Source organism: Stenella coeruleoalba (genome assembly GCF_951394435.1).
Source record: "Stenella coeruleoalba genome assembly, chromosome: 12".
Taxonomy (NCBI): Eukaryota; Metazoa; Chordata; class Mammalia; order Artiodactyla; family Delphinidae; genus Stenella; species Stenella coeruleoalba.
This window is the reverse complement of record NC_137158.1, coordinates 40,855,115-40,867,254: the sequence shown is the minus strand read 5'-3', so window position 1 is coordinate 40,867,254 and position 12,140 is coordinate 40,855,115. Positions and strand designations below refer to the sequence as shown.

General features: G+C 33.5%; 1 protein-coding gene across 1 annotated transcript in view; it reads right to left on the bottom strand.

The window, feature by feature from the left end:
• CEP57L1 (centrosomal protein 57 like 1) overlaps positions 1-12,140 on the bottom strand; it is a 61,426-nt gene that overhangs the window by 25,934 nt on the left and 23,352 nt on the right. The window contains exons 2-3 of the mRNA XM_079939415.1: positions 2,140-2,360; positions 426-605 (exon numbers count right to left, since the gene is read on the bottom strand). Of these exons, the coding sequence (XP_079795541.1) occupies positions 426-605; positions 2,140-2,302 (343 nt within the window). The 5' untranslated portion in view covers positions 2,303-2,360. The remainder of the gene's footprint in view (positions 1-425; positions 606-2,139; positions 2,361-12,140) is intronic.

The window sequence follows — 12,140 nt, the reverse complement described above, 5'->3', positions numbered from 1 at the left end:
TTTAAGTTAAATATAATTTTTTAAGTTAATTTTTATTGTTTTATGTTGTTTAATTACTAGTATTGCTTTATATTTTCTAATTAAAAAAAAACTAGTGAAAATATGAAGTATTCCAATTATATTATGGGCTAATAACATATTGCATTTTGTTGGTATTCTGAAAATATTATAATTCTTAAACACAACTTGTCTAATTTTTCTTTTAATCTCAAAAATTTATGAACTGGGATAACAGATATAATAGAGGTAAGTTCAAAATTACATCCATTTAATGCAAATACCAAAATGTCTGAGAACAAGCCCTCAATGTTCGAATGCATATAAGAACAAAGATATTTGAGTAAATCTTCTTAGACTGGGCTTATTATTTTTAAGTTGTAAACTTTGGTAACCACTTGTTTCTGAGAACTATTGAATGTTCTTACCTTTTTTCTGCTTTATTAGTTCCTCATGTGCCAGATTTCTCTCCTTTGTTTCATCCTCCAAGGCCTTTTTATACTGTGCCGCTTCTCTGGAAAGAATGTTCAGGTTATCTTCAGCTTGTGTTCTCTCTAACTCTAAACGATGAATCTTTTCCTGAAGAGTTTTTAAGGCTAAAATAAGAGCTGTTGAAAAAAAATTTGCTTGATATTTTAAGTGAGAATTTTTGAACACTTAACAATCATAGTAGCATATAAAAGTGAGCAGTATGTTTTTGTTAGTGAACCAAAAAAAATAAGTAATTTATATTCCTCATCAAAAAGAAAAGTGACAAAACTTTAAAGAGGGACAAATTCTAACATATCTTACAAAAACAATATATTTATGATTGTATTTAGTACTTTCCTAAATTTGAGATATGAGAAAGCTAATAATCACTAAATTTAATAAAATAAATATATTCAAATTAAGGCAAAAAGATATGTGTATATGTATATATGTGTGTGTGTGTATATATGTATATGGAGAGAGAGAGAGAGACAGAGAGGGAGAGAAAGGGAGGAAGGTTGGGAGGCATAAGAGTATGAGCATGGATAAAGAAAATTAAAATATAGTGCCCACTAATTAACAAGGAAACTTAGGTTTAAAGTTAAAAGTTTTTCTCAGTTCTTCATGTATTCAGTTTCAGTCAAACCAGAAACATTTATTGTTTCTTTGTCCAAGATATAATGTTAATAATTAGGACATATGAGATAGAACATAGTTTCTTCCATTAAGAAAAAATTACAACCTAGTGGTTTAACTGATGTCAGGCTTGAAAGATTATAAGTGTTACACATGTACTACTGTGATTTCTTTTCAGCTATATTAATATCTTCATGATTCAGATAAGCTCAGAGTTATAAAATTTTCAAATATTGTCTTACATTTTCTTCTCAGTTACAACTTTAAATTATAAAAAACTAGAGATAATTGAATATAAATAAATGTTATAAGTTAACTTTCAAATAGTTTATATCCAATTAGAAAGATGTCTGCTAGAGATTATTTTTTGATTTGGATTATTATTTCTTCAGTTGCTTTGCTCCACAAAGCCAGTCTATTTAATAATGGCAACCATTATTATAAAAGATTAAAAAACAACGTGACTATCATCATCTTAGAAAGTAATTTGTAATGGTGTAGGTATGCCTGGAGTCATAAATGTTTTCCTAATTCAATTTTAAGATCCTCCTAAGCTTGTATTTTAAAAGTTATATTACTTGTATTTTGTAGTTACTCCAATGTACTGGATTCATGAAGAATTTTCAAGGGTAATTTCAGATATATGAAATTACTGAATTTAATCCTTGACTAAGACAATTCTACTTAATTCATTAGTATTCTAATCATCTTGTTTATTAGAAGGATTCTGAAAATCTGACCTTTTATTCTTCAGAGAGTATTTTCCTATTTTCTAATGACGTTTTAATGATAAGCCTGTAATATGTGCTTAGCTGGTTATATTAATTTTCATCTTATAGCTGAAGAAGCCAAAATAAAAAAATGTTAAGTAACTTAAGTTTACAGAAACTTTAAGAAACAGAGTCAAAATGAGCAGTTTTACTAAGATTAGTTAAATACACAATCATCTTATTTTCTATATAAAAATGAAAAGTTTTGTATAACATACTTTGTACCATTCCCCTAATGTTAAATAAGATTTTATATTAGCATTACCTTGGCTATTTGGACTACGAAGCATTTTAGGAGAGGTAACTTCTAAGTTCACAGAATAGTGAGTCTGAGATGATTCAACACTCTGGGCGATTGATGGAACAAACACTCTTTCTGGAGGTTTACGATAGCTTCCTACTATACTGTGCATTAATTCAGAATCCATTATCTGTACTTCTGTACTGTGCCAGTAAAGGAATAGCACAGTATAGCATCATTCTTTCCTATGTGAATGACAAAAACATTAGACAAAAATTCAGATGAAACTTTAAAATAAATACATAATCATATACTGTGGAATTTTGTCTTTACGAAGTTAATTATCACAAATTCAACTATAATAAATTCAGCAGTAAAAGAAAGAAAAATGACTATTTACTCTATAAACAGTATAGACAATTCCGCCTGACTTTCAATGAGTATATGCTCTGGAGTGAGCGTTACATGCGTGGTGTGAATTTGCTGGTTTCTCAGTTGATCATAAGTTCATCATCTGAGCACCCCTCTAAAAGAGTTTGACTCTAGGGTTCAGAGAGAAAAGTATATATTCTAAAAGACAACACAGCTTTGAAACACAAGCCACCCACATAACATGATTCTCTAAGACTCTAATGTACTGGCCTCCTAAGGGATTTTCAAGGATAATTTTGGATATATCAATTTCTGAGTCTAACCCTTGAATAAGACACAACTCCACTTAATGCACTAGCATTCTAATCATGTAGTTTAGAAGGGTTCCAAAATCTGAAAATTTAAAATAGCTTTACCTTGTCATTCTGGGCTTTTTTTGTATGTTTGTTGGAGAGCTCTTTTAAACCATCTTAGCAGATAATTTTTAAATGTTCCCAAATCATTTTATTTTCCTTTCTGTAATTTAAATATTTTAGAAATGTATTCTACTTAATAGATTATAGTCAATGTTAAATAAATTAACTCATAACCACACTGAAAGAAACAGAAAATTGTTTATACACAAAACAATTTACCAGCACAATTTTTAGAATGAAAGCTTGCTTTAAAATGTAAATTTAGAATTCCTTTGTAGAATTATAATTAGCCTACTTTAATTTTTGAGAACTGTAAAATTTCAGTGATTTCACTACCTTCCCAATTCACAGGGCAAAGGAAGATACTTCCATGACTGTATTTCCTGGGATGGCAGGGAACATAACTTCACTCAATAGGATTTTCTACTTTAGCCACTGTCATGATGTGTAGTCTTCCAGGACATTCTCATCAGTCTAAATTAGAGGTTATAGAGCCTAGGAAGCTTTGCTAGAATACTTGATGCTCTTTGATCTTAGGAGGTGATCATTTTTGCTTTTGTTATTAGCACCAGCTACCATTTACTAACCATGTCTCTGTCCCTCTGGGTTCTTGCTGCTTAGACACTGTCTGCTCCCCATGGGAGACTGCATCTATCTAAGTTGCTGTTCCCTCAAAAAATAAGAGAGCAAATTTAGTTACAGCTGGCTCACAATAAAGTAAAGGCAGGGCTCCAAAGTACAGATGTTCTGAACATGGTTGTACATCTTCAGAGAGAGGTATGTGGTTGAAACTATCCAAAGAACTTTGGAGTTACTCGAGAAATCTGATTCAGTTTTCAGCTCCTGCTGAGTCTCTCCAATAATGAAAAGAATGAAATTTTGCCATTAGTCACTATACACTGAAGTCCTTGGGAGGACTGTCTGCTTCCTCTGTCCCAAATATAGTATTATTTTACAAAGTCAATTTTTGCACCAATTAAAAAGAATTCAAGGGTTTTAGCGTATATGAAATGACTACTCAGAAGATACCAGTAAGTTAAAAATTAGACCAAAGTTTATTTAAATTAAATGTGTAAACACATCTGAAAGTTGGCATAAGCAGAGTAATAACCTACTGGTATATGAAGAAAAGAAAGGAAACAGTAAAGAAATGAGAGAAAACAAGCCATGGGGTTCTCACTGTAATAGGGGTTCCAGCTTAACCCTTACAATCTAGCCCTGTATTATAAACAAGTGCTTAAAAACTACTCAAAGCTTATTTACATAAAGAACCGAGGCATCCTAGGAGAAAAACTCTGAAGGAATATGACAGATGTACAGAAACCCTGATCCAAAATCAAAGCCTTAATTGGTGGAGAAGAGGAGGAGTGATTCTGAGTAGAGTATGGTGGTGGTCATTTTAATTCATCTCTGACCTAGTCCCATCTACTTATACATGGCTGTAGGGAAGAGAGAGGGCTGGAAGTAAAAAGTGAGAAATATTTCACCAAGATCTCTATAAAAGATTGAGGCACTAGCTGCCTTGCTTTGTATAAGATGTTATATTCCAATGAAGGGGGAAGTTGCCAGAGGTCACTAACACAGTTTTGGCACTTTAAGAGTTCTGTTGCATTGGTAGTACTGTTCAGCCAGAGAGAGACAGCAAGAGAGTGACAGAGCAGCTGGAAAGGACATATTCATGGCATGTATGAGAGAATTTTCTAGAGGAAGTTTTCTGAAAATACAGAGAGCTGCCTAAGCCCCATCCTCCAAGGAATGTGAATGTTTGGTATGAGGTGTAGCTGTAGGTTATTGAAAAGACCTCAGAAATTCTTGTTGGAGTATTCTGTCCCACAGGTAGGGGCAAAGGGCTGTAAAATGTGGGCCTCGATTGTATCAATAGCCTGGTAAAGCTTAGGAAAACTCAAGTTATGCCTGGAACCATTCCTGACAGCTTGTAAACAATCAGGGAAATTATCCATTGCCTCTATGGTGTATAAAATTAAGACACCTTAATTGGCTGCAACTAAGGTGCCACTGCATGAAGAAACTATCCCCTCTAAAGAATGTGCTGGACACAAATACTTAACTGCAAAGCATTTTCACTCGTTCTTTAGGGAAGTAATTGTTCCAAAATGGTCCCTTTAAATAACCAATGTCTATTCCTGCTGGTGGCATCATCTTTGTGTAATCTCATAGGACTATTAGGGAGACAGCATTTAGGAAGCAGTCAGAGATACTACAATGGGTTCTTGAAATGGAGGACTCTCTGTTTCCGTACTGGTAATTCTTTCAAGTTTAGATTTTTTCCTTGGAGAGACTGGAGAAAGATCAACAGCTCTGCTTCTTTTATCTGGTTTTCTTTGTGTATGCATCTAGATTAACTTATCCAAAGAGCAAACACAGTAAAGGCTGGACTAACTTTATTTTATTCTTAATGTATATTACTTTTAAAAGTACTCTTACAATTGAGTAGAATAATTTGAGGTTAAGGAATTTGCCTTACAGATGCTCTAATAGATATTACAACCTATTATTTACAACATATAATAACTAAGGTGTTAAGACAGTGATATAAAAACTGACTGGTCAATAGAAATTAGTAAATCTAAGAACTTCACATAAATACTTCCATGGGATTCAACAAATGTTTTATTTGTTGTTCATTCAATGAATGATGTTAGAAAAACTAGGGAAAAAACCCAGTTAAACCTTTCCATAATAGCACACATCAGTACAGAACTTCAAATAACCTACAGAGTTAAAATTTTTTTAACTTTAAAAATTATAAAAAAAAACAGTGAATAGTTAAAATAATCTTAGAAGGGGGCAAGATATTTTGTGTTTAAAGGCAGGAGGAAAATAAAGGAAAAGATACAAAGACTACATGAAAATTCATTCTACAACATATAGAAATTATGAAAAAATTTGAAAGACAAAAGAAAAGCAGAAGATAATATTTGCAATCACTTATGCAGCATTCTGGCCAGGAATGTGTAACCTGAATCTCAGTACATCACAAAAGCCACAAATGGAAAACATTCTATTTTTTATAAAGGGGGGACTGTTTTCTTAAAAAATGTCAACGTCATAAAAAATGATGACATGTCTAGGTATATATATCCAAAAGAAAATTGAAAGCATGGTTTCAAATAGATATTTGTAAACCTATATTCATAATGGCATTATTTACAATAGCCAAAAGGTGGAAACAACCCAAACGTCCATCAATGAATGAACAGATAAACAAAATGTATATACATACAATGTAATACTATTTGGCCTTAAAAAGAGAAGGAAATTCTGACACACGCTAAAACACGGATGAACACTGAAGACACTATGCTAAGTGAAATAAACCAGTCACAGAAAGACAAATACTGTATGATTCTACTTATATGAGGTATCTAGAGTCGTCAAACTCATAGAAACAGAAAGCAGAATGGTAGCTGAGGGGAGGGGTAAATGGGGAGTTGTAGAATTTCAGTTTCGCCAGATGAAAAAGTTCTGGAGATTGGTTGTACAACGATGTGTGGCAGGAGAGACAAGTTAAAAACAAGATATGATTCAACGGGATAAGTTCCATAACAAAAGCATACACAGAGTGTTATGGGAGCACAGAAGAGGGATTATCTAACTCTGATTGACAGAGAGATAAGTAAAGCCAGAAATAATTTGGAATTATGAACAGTTTTGAAAGAGTAGTTTAGGTAAATATGGGAGAGCGAACATATACACTGACTTTTGCTTCCTCTTCAAAACCCACTAAAATAATATTAAAACTTTTTAAAAAAGATAAACCTGAAAGGACAAAGAAATCAGAAAAGATGACAACAACATAACTTTGGAAAATGGAAAACAGATGTACAAGTAATAACAGACTTAGCTAATGCAAAAAGGCAGATTCCTAACTCAAGTAATAAAAGTGACTTTTAAGTTTACCCTATAGAACCTCCAAAATGGCTCATGAATTAGCTACACCTCTGTAGTAAATTTGTAAGTTGTTAAGATAGGGCTGAAACCTAGAGAATAGGATGAAAGTTTAATTTAGACGTAAATTATATGCCCAAATCTCCTTTGCTTCTCCATACAACCAAAAGACTGCTTTATCCCCTCGTCTGGGAAGAAGACCAGTAGTTGTTGTTGTTGTTGTTGTTTTAATGAAGAGGGACTTTTAGAGTATCTCTGGATTGGGAGACACTCAGCACAGGTGAGGGTGGGGAACCAGACTGAAAGGAGGAAGATTCAGTACACAGAATACTGGCAGTCTACATATCCAAGTGGAGACGGGAAGATCCTTATCAAGGGAATATGACTAGCCCAAGTTAACAAAGATACTAAAGACAATAAAATGAATGGACTGGACGGATTTGGAATTTCCAATCAGTTTTTTAGTGCTCCACTCTTAAATATAAGTTGTTTAACAAAGGCTTACGACATTGAGGAAAGATGTGAAAGACAGAGATCAAAACAAGCAAACAATAAATGGCTTAACAGGAACACAAAATTTGGAAAAACATAATTAAGAGATATAATCATTGAGGGACATGACAGATCCTAGTGAATTTGGCTTGAGCATAGTGAGTAAATGTTGGCAATAAGAGATGGCTAAAAAGGTATATGAGGGCCAAACCACAAAGGATTTGGTATATCACACAAGTAGTTCGTATTTTATAGGATCAGGCAATAGGGAGCTAATAAAGGATATAAAGGGGAATAACATGATCAGGTTTGTATTCTGAGTTTATTCAGATGGCCTTGAGGTAGATTGGAGGGAGAAGAAATTACAGGCAGAGAGACAATTTAAGAGGTTACTGAAGTAATTAAGATGAGAAAAAATATAAGGCCTGAACTAAGACTGTAGTAAATGAGATCAACATGGAAGATTCTTAGAAGATACAATCAAAAGGACTTAGGAACCAACTAGATATGTGAAATGGGGGAGAGGAAAGAATCAAAACCACACTCCAAAATTTCACTTGGGCAAGTAAAGAGATGGTGGTGGCATTAACAGAAATAAGAAATAATATAAAAGGAGATACAAGTCTGATGGAAAACAATGAACTCTGTTTTAGATATAGTTGAATCTGAGGTGCCCACAGACAAAGTCAAAGTAAGAACAAGTAATTCTTTAGTATCTACATCTAATATGCTATGCCCTGTAGAAATAAACACACAGGGCATAGCTTCTGCAGTCAAATAGTTTGCAATCTCACTGTTGAAAAAAGACAAACAAGAGACAATGAAAAGGGAGAAAAAAACACAGGGGGTGAGTTAGCTAGCAGTATACCCAATAAAATTGGTTTGCTTATTTCATAATTATTAAAATTTTATTGACCATTCTTCAATCTCATTATCCTAAATGAGTCTGAATAGAAGAAATATGATTACATGAGTAAAATATCTTGTTTTTTAAAGAGTACAAAGCAATCTTTTACAAATATTTTATAAATTATAATACAGCATCTAATTGTTACGTGTACAGTTAATTCTCAATGCTATGCTGTAAGAGCTACCTGATTTCCAGCAAACATATTAATATGTGGATTTAAGATAACTAGACTTACGAACATTTTATCTAATAATCAGAAAGTTAAATTTTTCCTTACTGAACTTGAATATAAATAAGTTTAAAACTTAAAAATGTCTGAGATTATTTAAATGATTAGACTCTCCATCATCTTTACCTGTACTTTATCTTGAATATTCAGTCCAGAGAAAGTGTTCCTGATTCAATATAAAGTGAATAAAGGATATACAATTATATAACTATAGCTCAATTTTTAAAAAGGACAAAGATAAGCATAAAAGACTATATATGTATTAAATAATATTTATTATAATATATTATATACAATAAATAATAATTGTAAATATATTAAATGTTACTAGATGGACAATAGATTTTTATTTTCTTATTTCTACCTTATACATTCTCTACAATAAATACATATTAGTTTTATAATAAGAAACAAAAACTTACTAAAATAGTTTCCTTTTAATTAGATTTCTACAGAGGTAGAAAATGGTGAAGATGTAGAGTATCAATGGCTTATATTGATATTTGTAGAAGCACTTATATCTTTTCATTTTTAAGGGTCTTATGCCTCTTATATCAACATAATCTCAGGGAGGACAATTATGTTTATTTCTTCTGTAAGCTTCTACAATCTAAATTGCTTTGCTCTGCAAAGGGGCATTGTATCCTCAGGGCCTAATCCAAAAAATACTTGTAAAATGAATCCCCTGAAACTAATTTGATATGTCAACAACTTTTCCCTACCTTCTTACACTAATGTTTGTCATAGTTAAACCCAACAATTCTATAAATACTATCCTAAGTTTTAAAAAATCACATATTATACCTTGGTATATACTTTTGCATACAGTGTATATTGTGTTTCTAACCATTTCTCTTGTAAAAAATTAATAAACAGAAACCTCAATTAAATAGAGTAGAGATCAGAAGGGGGAGCTCTTATGCCCTGCGACATAGCTGAGTCCAGCAGGTAGAAGAAATACTCTTCTTTCCTGGCAAGGATTCAGCCAATGAAAAGCCATAGACTCTTTGTTTACTATAGCTCTCCCAACTTCCTTTCCCCTCTATAAAAGAGTTCGCCTTCCCTTGCGCTGCAGGGATTTGCACAGGGCTCACCACAGTTGCAGACTCCAAATTGTAATTTTCTGCTGATCCCAAATAAACCCATTTTTGCTGGAGAAATATCTGGCAGTCTGTTTTGGGTCAACACCCTTTAGAATGGTTGATGGCAAACTTATCACATGTAGAAAGAATTTAGAAATTGAGTCAACAAATAATGAATTTTAAAGTTAACAATACTCAGATTAGTTGCTACAAATCCTCCTTGGCCTTTACTATTTTTTTTTCTCCCACAGATAGAGCACACATAATAATCAGAATTAATTACGGGAGTACTGATTAGTCAGGCAGCCCAAGGGCGAATGAGCTGTTGGACAATGATAAATAACTAAAGCTTACCTATTTAATTGCCAAAATTTATTTCAACTAGTTTTAAAAGAAATATTTCTAAAATGCTTAACCTACTTTTTTTCATTTTAGATAGAGTATACTCAACACAATTTAACCTTAAGGATATCACAATAGAATTTTAATTATGCACAATGATACTTAGAGAACCACACTGATATTTGTTGGATTGTTTGCCCTTTCACTGGAAAGTTCCAGACTGTTACAGATTTTGTTTTCTGTCTTTTCACCTCTTGCTATCTCTTCTCTTCCTGCCTGCTTATGAACTGTCTACTTGACTCTAGTAGAATATATCCCTCCCCTTTCTAATTGCTTTCCCAACCTAAAACAAGTAAGAAACAATAAAACAATCACACTTTATTCATTAACCACTCAAAGATGTAAAACATAGTCCTTGGCAGCCCTTAAAATGTTCATAGCTTAATTATACTAAAAAGGGTGCTATGGGAACCCAGAGGACGGGCATCTAAACAAGTCTGGGGGTTTCAGAGATGGCTTCCTGGAGGAGCTAGTTCTTAAACTGAAAAACAAAGGATGAATGAGTAGGATTTGACAGTCAAAAGAAAGTGAGAGAATGAGTAGAGAAAAAGATCAAGTGTATAAGCAAAAGAAATAGCACGGTAATAATAAAACTAGGGATACCTCACATTTATTGAATGCTTATTATGTGAATTAATTTACTAAAATCCACAGAGCAACTCTATAATGCACAATTATTCCAATTTTAAAGATGAGTAAACTGTGGCACAGAAAAACTGTGTTTTGCCCAACACAACTAAAGTGGCAAAGTCAGAACTTGGCTCAAAGTTTGGCTCTAAACCTCACACTTTTGACTCAGGCAGTTTGGCTCTAAAGCTCTCACTTTTAACCACCATGCTATATTGCTGATTTATGCAAAGTTATAAGAGCTAGAGAGGATGTGGTGTTTTGGGCAAGCTACTACAAGAAATGTACAAAGCTGGAAGATTGCAAATGTGCCTGAGTGTTGCAGAAGAGGAGGCAGAAACCAGATCTGAGGAGGCTTGTAAGCCAGGCACAGGTGTTTGGATTTTATCCCGCAGGCAATGAGAGCCACCCAGCAGAGGAGTAGCAGTATCACATTGCCTTTGATAAAGATTTCTGTGAGTTAGAATGGAGAAAAACAAGCAGAGGTTAGAAGTCCAGACAGAAGACTATTCCAGAATGCTATGTGAGGCAATAAAGATCCGAACCAAAGCAACAGAAATGGGGATGAAATGAAGGGGACAAATTAGAGATAATTAGGATACTGAATTCACAGAATGTATGACTGGGATGAGGAAAATTAATGATAGGGCGAAATTAAATATAGCTCTAGTCAAAGCAGAAAACAGATTTTGAGGGGTGTCGAGGTGATTAAAAAAAGGTTCATTTTAGACATGCTTGACATACTTGTGGGACAATAACAACATAAAAACAGCTACCACTTATATTGAGCTTAGTGCCAGGCACTGTCAAAGAAATTTACATGTATTGATCCACAGAATCGTCTAGGCAACCCTATGAGGTATTTATATTAATTTCATTTTACATGAGGCAACTGAGAAGTTAAGTAACTTTGCCAAAGGTCACAGAGTTATATAAGTGGCTGAGCTGGGACTTGAGCCCATGTACCCCAGATCAGAGTGTATTCTGCCTTTAATAGAGACATGTCAGTTGTATAGATGAATCTGGCATCCAAGAAGAATGGTTTAGACTAAAGATAAGGATTTGAAAACCATCAGTATATATAGATGGCAGCTGAAGTCATGAATATTCACTTAGATATAGAGTATGCAGTTTTTCTCTAAGTATGGTTCTTCAATCACTTAGGTATGAATACCTTGAGGATATTTAATAAAAGTGAAGATTCCTGGGCATCACCCAGGTCCACGGAAACATAATCTCTGAGCATAAGGCACAGAAATATATAATTTTCACTCCCCAATTGATTCTTATGCAAAAAAGTTTGAAGATCACTGATGAGGAATGAGCAAAGAAATGTGTAACAATGACACTGAGTTTATTACAACTGTGCCTACAATGCGAGTAAACAAGCTCTGAAGAAGTACAGTAAGGGCCTAAGCAAGCATCTGATGGATCTTTTATCAAATGTAAGTCACCACCTATTGTAAGGATGCACTATTCTTTCACATACCACAAGAAGAGAAAAATAGGAGACCTCTCATGTAAAGCTGGAACAACAGAAGGGCCACAAATACTGTGCAGAATAAATGGCAACTAAACCCACAAAG